The sequence below is a fragment of the Pongo abelii genome, chromosome 8 (genome assembly GCF_028885655.2).
Source record: "Pongo abelii isolate AG06213 chromosome 8, NHGRI_mPonAbe1-v2.0_pri, whole genome shotgun sequence".
In the NCBI taxonomy this organism is placed as follows: domain Eukaryota; kingdom Metazoa; phylum Chordata; class Mammalia; order Primates; family Hominidae; genus Pongo; species Pongo abelii.
The window spans coordinates 119,854,129-119,874,250 of record NC_071993.2 but is presented as its reverse complement, the minus strand read 5'-3'; the positions used below and the strand labels follow the sequence as shown (position 1 = coordinate 119,874,250).

At 48.4% G+C, this 20,122-nt stretch overlaps 1 protein-coding gene across 9 annotated transcripts in view; it reads right to left on the bottom strand.

The window, feature by feature from the left end:
* Positions 1-7,621: 7,621 nt before the first annotated feature.
* The window catches only part of VTI1A (vesicle transport through interaction with t-SNAREs 1A), a 378,702-nt gene continuing 366,201 nt past the window's right edge, over positions 7,622-20,122 (bottom strand). For 4 of the 9 annotated variants that reach the window (XM_002821147.5, XM_054522867.2, XM_054522871.2 and 1 more), the window contains one exon: positions 17,328-20,056. In XM_002821147.5, the coding sequence (XP_002821193.3) occupies positions 19,963-20,056 (94 nt within the window). In that variant the 3' untranslated portion in view covers positions 17,328-19,962. Of the gene's footprint in view, positions 12,466-17,327; positions 20,057-20,122 lie in introns of those variants that run through there. The other 5 variants (XM_054522863.2, XM_063727746.1, XM_054522865.2 and 2 more) reach the window with 2 other exon arrangements.

Here is a 20,122-nt window from a genome sequence, read left to right as displayed (position 1 = left end):
AGGCCCGTGTCTAACAAGCTCTTAATTCTCTTTTCAGAACTGCTTTTTCGTGCATTGTTTCTTCTGGAGATGAGACCATTTTGGAAACTGACAAGTAATCAATTGACTGCCACCGGGGAAGAGAAGCGACATTCTGGAGCTCCGTGTTCTGGCCTCATGGGTCGGGGTGTGGCTGCCATCCATGTGAGAGGGCTCCTTTTGGCTTTGGGAGGCTCTTTTGTCCCGGGAGATCCAGGGCAGCAAGCCCCAGATGAGATTTATGTCAGTTGGGAAGCGCACGGGCCCTGTGTCTAAGCATGCTTTATTTAACACAGACATGCCATTTTTTTTTCTTTTTTGCTAGGCACAGCTAAAGTCCATTTTCAGTTGGATGAACTAATCTAGCTAAGGGACAGAACAGTCATGTACATAGAAGGGCTCTCTCAAGTGGCAGGGAGGGCCACTCCAGTTTGCTTCCCTGTGACCTGTGTAGAGTACCCACCGGAAGCTGCCAGCCCGCTGAAGGCCCCTGAAGAGACTCATGTTGCACATTTGCTATTTTAGTCCAACAATGCAGGCCCCTTCCGGTTTCAGGAGCTGGTCTCCTGGCACTCAGCAAACGCCCGGCTTCAAGAGGCCTCAGAGAGCCAGGGGAGCAAGCTTCTAGCCTAAAGGGAGGGAGAAGCTTTCCTGATTTTAAATCCTCAACTAAATGCCAGCCATATCTTGTTGTCAGCAGAGAGGGGAGATAAAGAGGGAGCGATGGAGGAGAATGGAGAGGTGGTAACAAGAGCTGAAATTTATTGCCTGGTGGCTTGCATTCTCCCCAGGGCAGGTGGCACTGTCCACTGGGCGGAGGGTCTGCTGTACCATGAGAGGGTTCTTTGCATGGAACCAATCACAGGTTGGTAGGGGGTTAGGGATGGTGTCTCTTTGGGAAGCATCCCATCTGACTGTCAGAATTGGGACCTCCTTGTTTGGCCTCATCTGGTTTGTGCTCTTGATGTTCTCAACTCCTCTTTCTAGCCAAGAATTGCTTATTCCCATCCGTATTCCCAGACAAGTGGCTGGCACAGAGCAGGCATCGGCTCACTTGAACTAAGAGAACAAGCTCCCGTGGGTAATGTCTCATGAACAGACCAGAGACTGGGGCAGGGGTGTGGCCTGGTCAAGGCTGGTGGCCTTGGTGAGGGCTGTGATGGGCTTCCATTCACTGAGCACTCACTGCTGTCCAGGTTCTGAGCTGCATGTGTCACATGGATTCCCTCATCTGATCCTCATGCCACCTCCCTAACTTGGTAATGTTACCAAGACCAACTTGCAGGGAAGGGAATGAGGTTCAGGGAGGTTGATTAACTTGCTTAGGCTCACCCAGCCAGAGAGCAAGCAGCAGTCTGGCTTGTGGTCCTGAGCCTCCGCCACCTCTCTTATCTCTCATTGGCTCACAGTCCTGAGCTCCGAAGTGGATCAGAAGCTCCTTGGAGGGATAGAAGATGGAGTCAGTCCCTTTGAACAATGCTTAATTTGAAGTTACTGCATTTTTCTAAGGATACTCCTTCTTTGGGAGCTGAAGATCAATGTCACAGGGATTGAACATGGCACCAGTAGGCCCTGAGTACTCTGCCTCCCAGCACTTTGATGCCCCAAGGAGAAATACCGCATCAGCCCCAGACATGATTCCTGCCCTCCAAGAGCTCACATGGGTGGAGAAAGAAATGACTAAGGGCCATATTAAATGGCTCAAAGAGTGGGAGAGCTGCAAAGGAATTTGCATCATAACATGGAGGAGTTAAGATTCACTGTAGAGATCATACAGTCTTTATCATTAATCTACAGATGGGGAAGTAAGGGTATAAAGAAGCAAAGTGACTTGTCCAAGGTTATCCAGCTAATTCAGAGGCAAAACCAGGGCCAGAACTTAGGAGTCTTCACACCCCTAGTCTCCGATTCAGTGGCCGGCGAGACAGGGAAGGGAATGATGGTCAGGAAAACAGGGACTGGGTGGAAACTTGAAGGAGTAGGCAGGGTACTGGAGAGGGGTATGAGGATGCTCTAGGTAGGGGAAGAGGTATGCAGGTGATGTGGGATGTGGGACATGGGAGGCTAGGGGTTAGATAGATTGCATGCCCTAACTCCACTCTTTCTGATGAGTAGAGGCTGCAGGAGATGCTGAGAGGAAGAGGATTCTGAAGACAAAAGAGCCAGGATCAATTAGCAATGTCTGTCAGGAGCATGGGGAGGGGAAGGAGAGGACCTCTTGCCACATGCCTGTCCTGCCTGGCATAAGGTGGGCTTAAAGCATGGTAACATGTGAACTCTTCTGATCCACTGACAGGTCTTGACCAGGGCTGGGGGAGGACTCTGCTATCGATTAATTTGTTTTTCATGGACAGTTTCCTGCTCACTCAGACTCACCTGGTGCTGATATCAGCAGACCTCTGCATCTATTCCATGGACCCATCACCTGCCAAAGCCCCACGGCCCACCCTGCAAGCGGAGGCACCAGGTCTAGCAGAATTACTGCAGGGCCAGGGCTGGGAGGGAGCTGAGCTACAGAGCTTCACAGGCCCACGGAGGAGCCTCTTGCATTTCAAATGGGTTCCCGTGGCCACTGCTGAGAGAGGCCACATTTCTGCTGAGTGAGAGTTATTTCAGGCTCTGCTCACCTATAATGAGTGAGATTCTCCAGGAAACATTTCCATATTGGATGCAGGGGCCACCCAGGTAAGGGAAGAGGACAGTCTGAAAGCCAGAGGTTATGACTTTTGATCTAAGCCTCAGCTTTGAAATATTCACAACTCCCCTGGAACCAACTTGGGTCAGTGCCGCCCTTCATTCTTCTGAGAAAGAGAAGAAGTAAGTCTGATGTGGATGTGCTGCTGGGCAGCTTGGTGGGCAGGGCCCCTTTGGCTAAAATGGATGAAGTGCAGGTGAGAGCAGGAATGCATAGAGGCCCGACAGGGTGCAGGCAGGGCAGAAGCCTCCATGGGGTAAATGATACCCGAGCCCTCTCCAGCCTAACTAAGAGCCCACTAACAGCCCTGGCCTGGGCAGAATGAGACTTTCAGGGTCAGAGGTCTTTTTCACATTTTACGTGTTGTATTTTCCCCCAGCTTGTGAGTGTAATCTGACCTACCAGTGTGCAAGGCTTTGGGGGTCTTGAACTTGCCCTACATCAAATACACCCCTTCCTCCACTAGGGAGAAAACCATCCACTCTCCGCCGCAGACTCGGCGGGCATTTGATTGTCTAGAACACATCAAACAGCCTAAGTCTCCCTTGTAAAAGTTTTACAAGAAAATCATCGAAGACCAGCCGAGCTATCCTTTTTCTCTCCTCCTCCTTAAATTCCAAACCCAAGCCAATATTCTCGATTCCCACACTCTGGTGTTGGCCGGCAAGAGCGCGGGGCTGCTGAGTATACAGCAGCCGAAACCTCAGCCTCTGGATCATTAGACTTGCAGCCCACGGCTTGTGGGATCTAGTGATTTGGACATATTTTATTTAACCATCTTAGTAAAAGGTAATATTCAGCAGCTGTGATCTATAGCAGAATTACAATTTTCAGGGTCAAGGAGGGATTTTGATATTAGGAGGTTGGGCAGAATTGCTATGAAATCTCATGAGCTGTCTTTAAAAATAAATGAGAAAATAGGTTATCCAAGAGTCATTGCAAGGGAAAAATCAATGGGCAGTGTCTATTCACTTGGGCTATCAAAATCCTTGAAATTTGAACAAAAGTTTTACGTTTAGTGTACTGTAGGTTTTGAAATATCAGCGCTGGAGGCTCGGCGGGTACAAATTCATTGTGCCATGCATCCAAACAAGACTAGCCTTGTGAAGCTGCTCAGCTCCCTCTTAAAATAGGGGAGAATCTTGGTGACCAAATTGGACAGTAAAAGGACACGCCTGGTGAATACCATTTCATCCAAGGCAGCAGTCTGCCCACAAACACTTGAGAAGCACCTCATGTGCCAGGAATATTAGCTCAGGTGTGGCCGGCGGCCCAGCGCCTCTTCCCAGCCCCACCTCTTGTCCAGGAGGAAAGTGGATCCCACGTGTCTTCTCTCCCACACCATGCACAGTGCTCAGGCTTTTGGATGGGGACAAATGATAATTAACAGAGAACTTGCTGGTGGTGAAGTTTTGGCTGAGCAGGTTGTCTGAAATAGAAGTTCTCTCCCATTCATTCATTCATTCATTCAACAATAATCTACTGAGAACTCACTATGTTCCACTCTCTCTTCTGGCACCAAACAATGGAGAAATAAACAGGCCTTGTACCAGCCTTCACAGAGCATGCAGATTAGCTGGGGAGTGCATATTAGAAAAAAAAAGTCTCTATAAAAAATACAAAAATTAGCTGGGCATGGTGGCACGTGCCAGTGGTCTCAGCTTCTTGGGAAGTTGAGGTGGGAGGATCACCTGAGCCTGGGGGGTCAAAGCTGCTGTGAGCCATGATCGTGCCACTGCACTCCAGTTTGGGTGACTGAGTGAGACCCTGTCTACAAGAAAAAAAAAAAATATATATATATCATATACATATATGATGGTTTTAGGGAAGGTGCCACGTGGAGCTGGGGGAAAATGTGGAACTTGAAGCGAATGCCTGAGATGGAGGAAACAGCAGCATGTTAATGAAAAGTAGTAACAGACATTCCAACTGTTTTCTCCATCTCCTCGGTTTTAGGAGTGGTTTCTCCCAGTCCCTGGTACAGGCTCTGAGTACTGCTCCTGACACCCACAGCCTAAGTGATCCACATAACATGGATGATGGACATGAAAGAATAAACACAGGAATAAATACTTGAATATGTTTTATGATAAGGAAAAACGTAGGATGAGGAAGAATCAGGTGGACCTTCTTGAGAATGGAGGAAGGTTCAGGGAAGGCTTTTGTGATGGTGTACGTAACCTGAGACAGGGCGGGTAGAAAGAGCTAGCCAAGGAGAAGAGGGAAGGGGAGGAGAACATTCCAGGCACAGGCTCTGAGGGGAGAAAGAGCTTGGAGTGTTGGAGGGAGAAAGGAGTGAGGGAAGTGGACTGGAGACAGGAGGTGGGGAGAGATAAAATGCCTGGCCAGGGGTAGGCGTCAGGTCACGCAAGGCTGGACGGGCCATGGGAAGGAATTCTGATGCGAAAGGCTATGCCAAGTCAGAGGCTTTTGAACCAGAAGGCTCTATGATCTGATTTTCATTTTCAAATCCTCACCCTGGCTATTGTGAGCCTGGACAGCCTACCTAGTAGAAGTGGGGAGAACAGCTTGGAGGCTATGGCAGGTGAGAGGTGGCAGCTTGACCAGGGTGGAGGAGAATGGACTAGGATTCTACCAGTGTTCCTGGGAGAGCACAGGCAAGTTATTTCTTCTCTACTTCCCTTTTAATTGCCCCTCAGCAGTGGATTATTTAAGAACCACACAGTGATCCAGGGGTCCAGGATTCCATTTGGAGTCAAGCATTGTGCACAGACTGAATAAAGAACTACATTCTAGATGCCTCACTTTTCACATTCCCACAGATGTTGTTATGAGTTCATTTAAAAGCATCTCATCACAGCATTTATCATTTCTCATAGTCTCCATTTTCTCAATCAATAGATTATTTATTTTTTATTTTTTGAAATGGAGTCTTTCTCTGTTGCCCAGGCTGGAGTGCAGTCGCACAATCTCAGCTCACTGCAACCTCTGCCTCCCGGGTTCAAGCGGTTCTCCTGCCTCAGCCTCCTGAGTAGCCAGGACTACAGGTGCCTGCCACCATGCCCCGCTAATTCTTTTTGTATTTTTAGTAGAGACGGGATTTCACCATGTTGGCTAGGCTGGTCTCAAACTCCTGATCTCAAGCAATCCACCTGTGTTGGCCTCCCAAATGGCTGGGATTATAGGCGTGAGCCACCATGCCCAGCCAATCAATAGATTATTTTTTTTTGAGACAGAGTCTCACTCTGTCACCCAGGCTGGAGTGCAGTGGCACGGTCTCGGCTCACTGCAAACTCCGCCTCCCGGGTTCATGCCATTCTCCTGCCTTAGCCTCCCGAGTAGCTGGGACTACAGGCACCTGCCACCACGCTCAGCTAATTTTTTGTATTTTTAGTAGAGACGGGGTTTCACCATGTTAGCTAGGATGGTCTCGATCTCCTGACCTCGTGATCCGCCTGCTTTGGCCTCCCAAAGTGCTCGGATTACAGGCGTGAGCCACCGTGCCTGGCCCAATCAATAGATTTTTAAAAATCAATGTTTCAAATGTGTCCTCAAATTTCCTTCAGGATACTGTATGCTGGACATTAGGTAGGCTCAAACCAGCATAACCGACCAAGACTGCCTGCCTTATCTTTCCAGGTCTGTGACTGAACTTCTACAGCAGTTAATTGCCAGAGAACTGCTGGGTGTCCCTTAGTACCCTTGGGCTCTGGGGAAGGCAGAGACTCAGTTTTGTGGTTCAAATGTTGCCTTCATGATCCTGGTGCCATGTCTAATATTTATTGTTGTGTGTGTGTGTGTGTGTGGTTTTTTTTTTGTTTCGTTTTTGAGACCCAGGTCTCACTATGTTGCTCAGGCTGGTCTTGAACTCCTGGGCTCAAGCAATCCTCCCACCTCAGCTTCCCAAAGTGCTGGGATTACAGGCATGAGACACCATGCACAGCTCTATTTATTGTTAAAAAATAATTTTAGGCTGGGTGCGGTGGTTCATGCCTGTAATCCCAGCACTTTGGGAGGCCGAGGTGGGTGGATCATGAGGTCAGGAGATCGAGACTATCCTGGCTAAAATGGTGAAACCCCATCTCTACTAAAAATACAAAAAATTAGCCGGGCATGGTGGCGGGCACCTGTAGACCCAGCTACTCGGGAGGCTGAGGCAGGAGAATAGCGTGAACCCAGGAGGCGGAGCTTGCAGTGAGCTGAGATCGTGCCACTGCACTCCAGCCTGCGCGACAGAGTGAGATTCTGTCTCAAAAAAAAAAAAAAATAATAATAATAATTTTAAAACATTTTTTAAATGAATTTTTTAAATAATGAAGAAATAAATATCTTTCTACCATTAAGGTGTTCTTCCACATACCATGCGCTGACTGTGCCACTGGAGCTACAGTATGGAATTAAGGCATTCTTTAGGTATCTGAAGCCCAGAATCATGAGGAATCTGTACATACACAAAAAACCCAAAACACCAACAACCCCCCAAGCAATATTTGTCTGCCATGTTACCGAGCAACACATTTAGTCATGAGTGTGATGGTTTGTCACATGCCTGGGGGTGTTTTCCATGGCTACCTAATTGAATCTTCATATCAGTCCTTGGATGGAGTGCTATTTTCTCTGCTTTACAGTAGAGGAAACTGAGGCTCAGTGAGGAGATCAGTAGGTTATCTAGGCTCACCAGTGAGAGATTGAGAGCTCAGATCCAAGTCTGTGATTGCTCTGTAATGCCATATTTTTGGGAAATTAAAGAAAAATAAAAACCTGCATTCAAAAAAATCCTTGAATATTATATTTCCAAGTTTCATCATTTAAAAAAATGACAGCATCTAATTCACAGTCCAAAAACTGTAGCAGAGCACTGAACTGAAGATTTTGAACTAACCTTCAATTAGAAAGGAAATGGAATTAAGAGAAAGAATTCAAATGGAAAAGATGGGAATAGCCGACTTTGGAATTAGGCATTTTATTTAACTCATCAAATAATACAAGTTATTTCAGGAAACAACAATCAAAATGTATTACTTGTACTAACGATATGTAGAGCCACATTTCCAAGAAATCTCATGAAAATAAATTACTTGGTGGAATACAGCAAATAAATAGATTTTTTTAACAAACAATAACCCTGTGAATATTAGGAAAAAAAAATGTGAGGGTTCTGGGGAAGGTGCCACGCAGTGCTGGGGGAAAATGGAACTTGAAACTAATGCCTGAATGAGACGTAGGAAACAGCAGCCCATTAACAAAAATTAGTAACAGACATTCTAACTGCTTTCCTCCATCTCCCCGGTTTTAGGAGTGACTTCTCCCATCCCCACCGAGAGAGGCTCCAAGTATTGCTCCTGATACCCACAGCCTAAGTGATCCACATAATGTAATCGCACCATCATTAGGAACCATGAAATTGCGATTCCTCGGGGAAGGAGCGCGATCGCACAGTTACACGGAGAAGAGCGATTAATTAGCCGATCTCAGTTTAATGTGACTATGTACTACACGGGTTCTAATCCCACTCTGGAGCAGCTCTCGGGCCTAATGAATTATCTCTAGGAAGCTGAGCTGGAGCCAGAAGACATGACTCCAAATGAAAAAAGTGAAATAAGATAAAAGCCAGAACTTTAACATGATATTGGGGAAAAGCTGTAGAAACCAAATGGGAGTCACCTAATTTTTCCTGATCCTGAAATGACACTATTGAGTATGAAATCTTATATTTAGACTCTATTTGAGGCAACTGATCCAAACTGACTCATTCATTCATGCATTCATTCCATAAGTGTTACCTTAAAGCAGTATTACTTTTTACAGAATGTGATGGGATGCCACTTTAGACCCATTTTTGGGCAGCTGCATCCTCAAACATCAGACAAAGCAGACTGAAGGCTGCAGAAGAAACCTCCATGAGGGTGGCTTAGAAAACAGTTCTGAAATGGGGATGCCTTCTTCCTGGAAACCTAAGTGGAATCTGGATTTTTACCTTTCCCAAGAGGAGGATGTCTCTAAATCCAAACCCAGTTGGCACCCACCCTCCTTCGTCCTGGCACCTTTGTATTGAGCTCCCAAATCCTAGGCTCCACCTGAAACTCAAATGGATGGGTGCAGATATTGAGGACTGGTCTTTGCACACCGTAAGACCTCAGCTCTCTGGCCGACTAGTCTTTCCATTTCACAACTTGCTGGGATTCCAGATTAAATCTCTCCGGGTGCTTCTAACTCTGCTCTGTATTGATGGAGCTGCTTTTAGACTTCATTTCTAGAGCAGAGCACCTAGGGAGAGGAATACCTGGGAGAGAGAGTGCCTTGCCCATGGTGGTTAAACCTACATGAGGGGAATGAAACCTCTTTGGATGCCAGTCCAGATCCCTTTTTAAGAAAAATACGCTTGTGGTTCCAAGGCTGAGAGCTGGCACCACACACTGGTTTCTAAATCTCTGTCTTCGATTTTATCCAAGCGCATGTTCCTAACGTGCCCGTGAGCAGGAGGGGCAGGCGCAGTGTTAATGATCTAGTTTACTGATAGGGAACTAAATGCCCAAGAGGGTAGGTGGCTTACCAGGCAGGACTGGCTACATAATTTTTGGGACCCACTACAAAATGAAAATATGGGGCCCCTTGTTCAAACAGTAAGAAAACATGCTTTTTGCTTTCTTCTCCGGTCTCACTTTCAACTTGTCATGGTGTTTTAAATTTGCCAGTTAATGCCATTCTAAGTAAAGTCAAAATTTTAAATTATTAGCATGACTTTTTACCATTCCTCTTTATATTGTGCAATGCCAGTTTTGAATGGAGATATCCGAATATTGAACATGCATGTGGAATTACCAAAGCTGCACACTGTATTTCATGGTTCTCTCGGGGGATACCTTGACCTGGCCGGAAGAACAAGCTGGACTCCGGAAGGTTGCAAGAAGGAAGAGAGGGTCCTCTCAGGCATGGAGATGACCCCATGGGGTGCTCCCTAGACATGAGGGTTCTCCCGGGGGAGTGCAGACCCCCACAGGCACCCTGGTGACTTGGGGAACACACAAACACTTGAACCCATCTTCTGGCTCCCTTTCCTATGAGCTGCTGGGCCCACATGTTGTGCCCCAGGCCTAGGGCAGGAGGCTGAGCCAGGCAACCTCCCACAGGCCCCTGCCCCAACCCACAGCAGATGGACAGCCCCCAGGTGCACTACAAATTTTGCACCAGGACACATGAGGTACTGGATCTGGGGGGGCTAGAAGCTCACCCCCGCAGAGTCCCACACTGAATGTGCCCTGGGCTGCCAGCGCAGGATGGGGACTGCTGCCACCATGCCCCACTCTGAGATGCTGTGGGGTGTGCTTGCCCCCCTCCCCCACAGGGTGTGCCTGTGCCCAGGTTGGGGGCAGGTTGGCAGTGGTTGCTGGGTGGGAGGCAGGGAGGTAGAGGCTGAGTGGAGCTGGAGCTGTGGGGGCAGAGGAGCAAGCAACTGAGAAGCAGATCCGGGATGCAGGGAGATGGGCGGCTCCACGCCCCCAGTTCACAGTACACTGTCCCATTGGACTTCACTTACGAAACACAGTGACAAAGATAAAATTATTAAGAATTTGAAGACAGTGACTGCAGAGCCTTATTTCCCAAGTGTGGGGCCCTTCTGGCCACAAAGCCCTGTGTAGCTCTACTGGTCACACACCTGTGACACCAGCTCTGCATCCTGGACCACTTAGAAGCTCAGCTTACCAAGTCTCGTGGTCTTCTAGAAGGTTCTACAAACCACAGGCTGCCATCTTAGCCTTTGGCTCTTACTTTGTTGGGAAGGTTCCCTTTGCACTGCCATGAAAGGCTGGGAGCTAGCAGAGACCTACCTTCCTGAGAGATTTTCTAGCCCAGCTTTCCCATTTTGTGGATGAGGAAACCGAGGTCTGGAGCAGGGTATGACTGGCATATAAGGCCACACATCAGGCCACTGGCACAGCAGGGCCTAGAGCCCCGAGACCTGAGGCCCAACTCGGCATGAAAGGTGCCAGCCTCTGGGAAAAGACCAGAGCCCCACTGGTATCTGTACCGCGCTGTTCCTGGCTGTGACCGCATTCCAGCCACAGCCATCTGGACCCAGGAGTGGTGTCAGGGTTCCCCTCCAGCTCTGTCATCCAGGCTGGAGCGCAGTGGCGCGATCTTGGCTTACTGCTACTTCTGCCTCCCAGGTTCAAGCGATTCTCCTACCTCACCCTCTCGACTAGCAGGGACTACAGGCATGCGCCTCCACACGCAACTAATTTTTGTATTTTTGTAGAGACAGGGTTTCACCATGTTGGCCAGGCTGGTCTCGAACTCCTGACCTCAAGTGATCTGCCTGCCTCGGCCTCCCAAAGTGCTGCGATTACAGGTGTGAGCCACTGTGCCCAGCTGAAAACTGAGTTTTTCTGTACATGTTGGTTTAATAAAAAAGTAACTGGAGAACTTTAGCACCAAGAGTGTGAAGGCCAGTACTACTAAGGAGGCCCCCTGGCTCTGTGGCTGGGCCACAGCCCTTCTGAGCCTGAGCGGGGTGAAAGACCCAGCCTTGAGTTGCTGGGCAGTGGGTGAGGATGAGGCAGAGAGGATTTGAAACCAAAGTTTCAACCCCTGGTGCTGTTTGAAGTTCCACTTCCTGGTGCAGAGGAAAGACATCTCACCAGAGGCTGAAGGCATGGAATCTACTCCTGGACCTGTTACCGATTTGCTAGGTGCCATTCAGCAAATCTTGTCCCCTCTCTGAGCCCCCATTTCCCCATCTGAAAATCAGCAGGTAGGCCATAGTGGCCCCCTAGGGCCCGCAAAGCTCAAAAGTTTTATAAATCTGAGCTCCCAGTTGGCCCACCCCATCGCCAAGGTGGCTAGCACTGAGCTCAAGGAATGCCGATCCACACTTCCTCATTTCAAAACGCTGCTCTTTCCAGCTCTGTGGGCTTCATCTCCCCTCACAAAGGAGTTCAGAGAGGCCGTCCAGAGGCGGAACATGCGGCTGCATTTGCTGGGATGCCCAGGCTCCTCTGTCCCTGAATGCCACGCACCCAGACATCAAAGTTTCTCTGCCGTCTGGGGGAGGATGGTGAGGGAGGAGGACCAAATCAGCCACGCGCCCCGATCTGGATTCTACTTCTATTTTCCCCTTTCCGCATGGGGGACAGAGAGAGGAGAAGAAGGGGAGAGAAGCCTTTGAAAATGTCTGCTGCTCCATTTCCTCCCCGTTCACTGCTCTCTGCTTAGCAATTCACCTCGCCGGCGGGCCCAGTGACACTCCTGTGGTGCACCTCTTAGCCACTCGGCAACTTTTTTCCCTTTTATGATATTTTGGGCTCCTGATTGCCTGCCAAGTCAAACCTTTAACATTTAATAAGCAGGAGGAAAAAATCCTCCAAGTCGGCCCCGATCTAAACGGTCCCCATTCCTATCCCCGGCCTCTCCTAGGCCAGTCCTGGAAGTAGGGCCAGTGCTGATGGGGACCTGCCCACCTGCAGGCAAGTGTCATCCCTACTCAGCCTCAGCGGGGCTCCTTTGCTAATGCAGTCATGGGGATTGCAAGGAGGAATGAACATACAGCATCGTCCACTTGGAGAGGATTTTGCCTAGTAATTCACAGTGATGGGGCATTCATCTCAGGGGGCAGCGTAGAAGGTGGCAGAGGCACAGGCATCGCAATGTGACGTTGAGACCCTGAGAGTGACCTTGCTCGGGATTGGAGTGAGTCAGGATTCTGGAAATGAAAATAGTTTTCTGACTTCCAGTGCTGTGAGACTATCTTCCTTCTTTTCTTATCTATCTTCTTCACCATGTGTCTTCGGGGCCTGGAACATAGTAGATGCTCAATAAATATTGATTGAATGAATGAATAAATCTGCTTATACCTCTCATGCTTCAAACAGGGAAAGGCTGGATTATTTAGAAGTCTTGTCGGGGACAATAATGAGCTCATTGAAGCCCTCTAGTTCTCACTCGAGTTTATCCCTTTCTTTAGAAATGCAGTGTAGAGCTCTGGAAGGGTGGGTGTGGATGAATGAGAGAAGATGGAAATTGAGCGGAGAGTCTCTGACGGCCACAGTGTCCCCTCTGTGCCAAGACCCTGGATGTGGCAGTGTGGGGAAGGTCTGCTCAGGGCAGAAAAGAATCGATTTTGGGTCCTTCCTCAAATGCCAAATTGTACCCCACAGCGGATTTGGACTTCTTTCAGCCTCAGCAGGGCCAGAGGAGGGACACAATTTTCCTGCCTCCAGGGTTAGCTGTCCAAACTCCAACCCAGCCTCCCTGCTCTTTCTCGATCCTTCTCAGCCAGGGCATGGCTGTGGGACCTGTCAGGAGACCCTCAACCCGTTACTGCTCCTTGGCAGAGCCCATTCTCAGGCTCCCATGTTTGCCTGAATGCAGCCCTAAGCCAGGACGCAATCCTTAGAAGAATGGGGGCCTGGCCAGGGAGTGGGCTTTAGGACAAGGCTGAAGGCAGCTGATACGGGGCAACCTCCAGGGAGCTGGTCCTAGGGAACCAAGCTCCCCTTTCCTTCTAACCTTTCTCCCAAAGACCACTCAGCCTCCCTCATGTAGTAGGTCTGTCCTCCCCCAAACCCAAAATCTGCCCCCAGGAAAGGGTCAGACAACTCACTTAGAGGGATCTGTGGCTGGCAGGACTGAAGCTGTCTAGGGAAAAATGAATCTGCATTTTTCAAGTGTTACAGGGCAGAAACCACAGGACGGCTGCTCTAGGGGTGGGGTTTCGGGCATCTACCACCGCGCAGGGTGTCACTGCACAGGGGCCTGGCGTCCCTCAAAGGGTCAAGACCTTGACCACTTCCTGTGTCCAGAAGAGGTGCAAACACGGGAAGGGACAGTCTGGTCAGAGGCTGAGGGAGTGGGGCTGGCAGGCTTTGGTCTCTGCTGGTCTCCCAGCCTGTGGCTGATGCACGTCTGTTGAATTTTGCAACAGTCCCCATCCCCCAAGGAGGTGGTGAGTCCTAGTCATGTTCTTGGCTCCTCTTTTCTGATGGGATGAGACGGGGGAGAGTAACGGGAAAATGTGGTACAGGATGCCAAAGTGCTTGTCAGCGCTGGGGGTATAATAGGACTCCCACATGTGTCAGCCCAGGATGCCTCTATGGCCTGGGTCCTTGGCAGAACATTCTGGGGAGAAACTGGAGCGGGAGGATGTGTTCATTCTCAACTCTGTGGGGCCTCATCATGAAAAAACATTTCTCTCTAACTTAGGTGCTTTCCCTGGCAAAATAAGTGAAAAACAGCAAAGTTGCGGCAACGAAGTGGCACTGAGCTGGAGAGGGCCTGGGCTCCCCCAGGTATTGTCCCCTCCTGAACACACCTAGGGGAGGCTGGGGAAGTGGGAGGGAGAGAGGCGGCTGTGCTGAGCGGTGCTGGTCCTGCCCCCAGGAAAAGCCCTGGCAGCTCTCGGTGGAGCTGCATGTGCAGCCGATCAATACGGCTTCGGAGCCGCTGAGCTATTATTCACGCCAAAGGGCCTTGTTTGGATGAAGGGAAGGAGGGGGTGCGCGAGTTCACGGAATCACAGTCCAGAGCTCTGCTTCCTGGCGATTGCCCCCTCTGTGATGCCCGAGTTCTTCATGTAGCACGAGTAACGAGCGATTCCGGATGAGGAAGTGCTTTCCCCATGGCACTCTGGGAGCCCAGGAGCTATGGCCACAGGGGTGTGTGACTGGGGCAGGGGGCCCTGGAGAGATGCACCCTGTCTTTCCCCCTCTTTAGCTCCTCCTGAAGAAGGGCAGTGATGAGCTCAGGGGGGCCTACTTGCCCTTGCTATCCCCTGGTGCCGGAAAAACCCTCCATCCCTCACCTGTCCACCCTCTGCTACCCAACCCCCAACACATCGTGCCCCATCTTGCTTTCGCCCTGCTCGCCTCTGGTAAGCTGGCTCCTTGTTACTGCGCTGGAATCCCAATAGAGATGGGAACTCACTCGGCACTCCCTGCATCTGCCCTCCTCCACAACAGGACACTAACCCTGGCTCAGTCACTCATTTCAGGAAGTCTTGGCTCCAGTGACACACTCTTGCTGCCTGGGCCTGGCTGCTCTCATCCATCTTGGGTGCAATACTTGTGGCTTCAGGAGCTTTTCTGAGCTGTCCACGCAGTCACCTGCCCTGTTTAACAAAGACTGGCATTTGGTCTGAGAGCCACCTGACTGCTGACATTATGTGGCCAGCCTCTGGCAGGTGCCACTGGTCTGAGTCTGATGGGTCACAGGCAAAGTGAAGCTACCAGAATATCTCTTGGGGGCTAGTTTAGAGTTAGAGAGTTACAGCATAGGGTGAGGTTGAGTTTGAGCTAGTCTCAGGCAGACCCTCAACCAGGGTCACTGGGAGTTGGACTGAGGATGGCTCTTCACAGAGCCAGTGTGCCTGCCTGCCTTCCTGCCTGCCTGCCTTCCTTCCTTCCTTCCTTCGGGAAAAATGGCTCTCGGTACCTATTCTGTTGAGGTGTGAAGGCCATCCTAAGGAGAACAGATTGTCATGTGGCTAATTTATCCTGGATTGAAATGGATGCTTGTGATCCTCCAAAGCCTGGCACGTCTGCTGTTCCTACGCCCATAGTAACCAAAGAGGCTTGAGGCCAGGTCTCACCTGGCTCGTGCCTGCCAGGCAGGTACCTCCCACGCCATGGCTCCTGCAGGACCATCTGTCCTTGGGTGGGTGATGCTGAGAGATGCTACACTGAGCAAAGAACATGCACCATCTCTTCCCCTCACACCCATGGTGGAGCTACATAAGGGGCCTGGTCCCTCTGGGGATGGGAGAAAGGAACTTCCCATTCCCTGATATTGACCCAACACCCCTGCCCTGAAGTGTCAATGAACCAGGCCTCTAAGGGTGGCTTCCATGGTTATATAAACTCATCAAACAAACAGGCTGAGCAGACATAGACAGCAGCCACAGCATGGAGAAGGCCACTGACTTCCGATTTAGGATGAGGACGATGGGGCTCTGTCCTCCCTGGCCCTTCAAGCTCATGGTCCATGGAAAAGAAGAGCCATTCACCAATAGCAAGTCACAGAAAGGAAAAAGGACAGAAGGCCCATCTCAGCAAAGTGTCTCCCTGTTGCATATTAGGGAAACGCTGTTTGTAATGAGCTCCAGTTGACTACACGGAGATGCCCAAGACATACCCCCAATCAGACCCGCCCCAAACCAGCCAATCAGACACACATCTTCCTTTAAGATGTCTCTACTGGCTCTCCCGCCTGCCCACATCCCTGCAACCACACATCCAGCCAAAGGGGAAGGCAAGTGGCTTGGAGACTAGGGACTCACGGTGGTTCCTCTGAAACCAGCGCTGACCACAACCAACCAAGAGAACTTGGCTCTGAACTTCCCCTCCACACACACGTTTCTCCCAGGAAAGCCACCTCCTCTCCCAAGCATGGAGTGCCTCACTAGGCTAGCAGTTCAAACCAAAGGGATGAGGAAATCATCACTTCAATTCTCCACTACGTAGACAAACTGCTATAAATATTTATGATGGGAAATTTCATTATTTAAAAATTCTGCTCTAAATTTCCAGCTCACTTCATGAAGAACGACTGCTAAACAGGTTGCAAATTAAGAACAATTATTTTTCTCTTCTGCATTTGAATATAACTTACAGCTAAAGTCATTTAAAGGGGTTAACAGCAACCTTAATTAAATATTAAAGTGTGCCTGTACCTGCTGCTATTGTTGCCCCTTCGAATAAGATATAACCTATTTTTGACAAGTTTTCATCTTTCTCTGTGGAAGACGCTACATGAAACCAAATCAGTGGCAAAGAGGAGAGTAATGAATAATCTATTTCATATTCCAACAGTACCCAGAGCTCGGAGTGGAAAAATATTCAGTCAGATGATGGCAAGAGGCTGCTGGGGTACCACATGACACAGCTAATGTTTAAATAATAATAATAAAAAAAGCGATAAACAAATCATTAGCCCTTAACAGTTGTTTAACGCAATTTGTTAATGAACGTAATGGTGGGGACTAATAATGAAAGAAAATAAAAACGTCTAAACAGGCGCCAAGTTGCTGGCAATGCGCAATTATTTCCTTGTCAAGTTTTTATGATTTAATGAGCCCCTCTGGGACTGACGGCTGTCAGTCAGTCGTGACTTTTTGACACCATTACAACTTCAAATACAGCAGCAGGCAGGCTGTTTTCCTCGGATTTGAAATACTGAAATGATCTGACAGTTTTAAAGAAAAGATGTGCAAAAAAAAAAGGAGAAAAAGAGGGAGAGAAAGACAGTTGCTTTTCCTTTCTTTCTTTTTTTTTCCCCCTCCCTTCTTCTATGGGTTGATAATCTCTGGATGCTGTTTGGTAATGAAAACCCAATCACTGAGGTCATTATCTGATGAGGTTTTTGGAACAGGCAGGCTTTTTTCCCCCTCTTTATTTCTTTACTTAATGATAACCCTCAATGGGCTTGCCCCGCATGGGATGGCCAGAGCCGCACAATTTTGTTCACCATTAATTTCAGCCTTTGAAGCTCAGGGCTCAGAAGCAGTAGCAAAGCAAACCCCCCACCAAGCTGGTTCCAAAATAAGACAATCCAGCCTGCCTTAAACAGAATAGCAAATGGCCTCCCAGCCCAGGCCCGGCAGCTGACGTCAGGCCTGCTGCATTTGCAGGCATTCGCCTTCAGCATGGATCATTTAAAACTCTTTACAACTTAAGAGACTTTAATTAAATTGCTTTTGATTCTGGAGTGGGGTAACATCCACTTTATTTATTCTGTCAGGGAAACTGTTTAGTCTGCATGAATTTTATATGGCAAGGGCTTCCTTCTCTTCTTCCTCCTCCATGCCTTCATCTTCCCCCCAACCACTCCCTTAAACATCATTTTTAACAAGGGCTCCCAACTTGAGAAATATTCGTCAAAGTCTACACACTAAGTACCTAGAACCTCTCACAGATCTACTTTGCTATCTGCTTCAAGTTTGTGGACATTATTCCTTTCCTGGTGGGGCAGGGAAGGAAGGAGAGCAATTGGCCTCTGCTGGGGATCCCCTAAGTCTTTTCTTCAGCATCCAGGAGGACCAGGAAGGAGTGGAGGGAAGCTTCTGACCAGCTTCCTCACAAAGCACTCACTAGTCTGGCCTAGGTGGTTGCTCTCAAGGAGGTTTGATGGAGCTGTTAGGCCAAGGGTTATCTGTCCATATTCTTCCCGCTCCCAAGGTTGAATTGGGGTAAAATCACAGGCAAGAGCTGATAAAGACGTAGAACCTGAACGAAAAAAGCTATTGAGAGGTGAGCAATGCCCTCCTCCTTTCTCATTTTGTCTACTTCAACATGAACTCCAGGATTCAGTGAAATATTTAGGAGGCGGCAAGTTTAGATGATCCGATCAACCTTGCTTGCTAGGTGGCCTTGGGAAGAGTCTGCTGCATCGTGGACGGGATGGCCGTGCGAAGTGCAGCTGGTAACCGGTTATACACTTTAGCTAAGATCAACAGTTTTGAAGGAAGCCACCAGAGGGGCTGGTGTAATACTCGACGACTATTCGTGTGTCGGAATGAGAAAAGGGTTGTTTGTTTGTTTCCTTGCTTTTTAATGGTTCTTAGATGTGGTCAGCATGTACAGCATTCCGTTATCAGAATACAAGATTCTTGCTGAGAAGGATCCCTTAAGCTGACAGGAAAATTAGCATAGCTTCCTGCTCCTTCTCTGTCCTGCTTCCTTCGGCCAAAATCCCACACCATCCCTCTGAAGTAAAGGCTGCAGCTTTATTTACACAATACTAAATGATTTATCTGAACACATGCAGGCCTTGGTCTGTTTCGATAAGTGCAATTTCTCTGGTGGATTCTGCCATTCTGCATTTCCTCTCTAAACCATAATGGTTTTCTTCTGAGTTGGGAAAAATATCAAGCACTACATCCAGGTGATCTTGATCCACGGGCACAGGTGGTTAGCATTTTTGATGAAGAGAACAGGTTTGCTTTTCAAGGATTCAAAGCTTCTAATTATATTCCAAAGATAGTACGGACCAGTAAGTGCCTATGAAGTCTTGAGAAAAACACATTCTGCTTTGTGACTAGGGGGGAAACGACCTCAGCTTGGGCAACTTTTAAGCCTGATCACAAATGAGCTCATTTTGAACACAATTCCTGGTTACCTCAGACAGAAAGAAATGAAAGAAAAAAATCACAAAGCATATTAGAAGTTTGAATACATAGTGAATTCAGGAAAGGCTTGTTAACATTTGTTAGTTAAAAACTCAAGCCGTTCCTTTTGTAACAATCTGCCATCCTCTATTCTTTTAAAGGAGGTTAGGGAACGTTTTCCGTGAAGTTTATCTCTGGTGGACCCTCCTATAGGACTCTCCCATATTTATAATCACATTTGAAATTTCACACTGATGGAGTCATGTTCTTGCTCTTACTGAAATATTCATGGTCTCTTTACATACTGGAATGGATGTGGAGAGAACCTTGTCAGACCTTTTGCATGTATGAGGACTGCTTTTGGCAGTGCAGATATTAAAACCGAAAGGATACAGAGATGCTTACACAGGTCAGGGAAGACGAGGTCACAATTAAATCCTGTACCAGGGCTCACTTTGCCAGCAGATTCTGGGGAGTATGGGATTTGGGGAAGGCAAGGAAATATTTCTTGTAGCCAGTAATCAAAGTTGTGAACAGTGAATACTGGGCAGGCTCAGCAAAAAAATATTTTTGGGTTTAAAAAAAAATTATGCAATAGAAAAACAGGGAAAGTGCTAAGTCAATTTCCTGTACAACTGACATTAAATACCGACCTTTACAATGAAAGCACTCAGGCAGGTTGATGACTATATTCATGAGGCCTGTGTAGGAACAGGGCTGGCTTGCTGGACTGGGTCACTGACTCCATCCCCTGCTTTTTGCTGCATTTTTATCCTCAGACATCACAGAAGAGCTTTTCAGCAACAAGAGGCGTGTGACAAACAGAAGCTCTCGTGACTGACTCATCATGTCCTCTCCCAAACCACGGCCCCTGACATGTCCAAAGGGCTAGGAGGAGTGTCACTGGGGCTATTTTGGCTAGTTGATGACATTAGCAAAAAGGTAAATAAACATTCACCTTCCCCTCTAATAAACGAATCTGGGTAAAGACAAACCTCGAAAAGGAAACCAACCCACATGCAAACAGGAATAGAAAATATTTTTACACTCTTTGCACTTCAGCCCAACGGCGGTGACGGAGAGAGAGGGTCACCCGGGGCCTGTCAGCGCAACAGAATGATTCATGTGACCATTTTGTCTTAATTACTCAGAACAAGCTGTTGTTGCTGTTTATCAAGGGAGAGCAGATACATCAGTGTCTTCTGACAGAAAAAGTGATCGCCATCAGGATGGTGATGACCACGATGATCCCTAGGATGACGAGCAGGATGCGGTTCTGGATGATTCTAGGAGACAGCAAAGGAGAAAAAACACACACAGATAAGTGGAAGGCCTTCCCACAAACGCCGTCC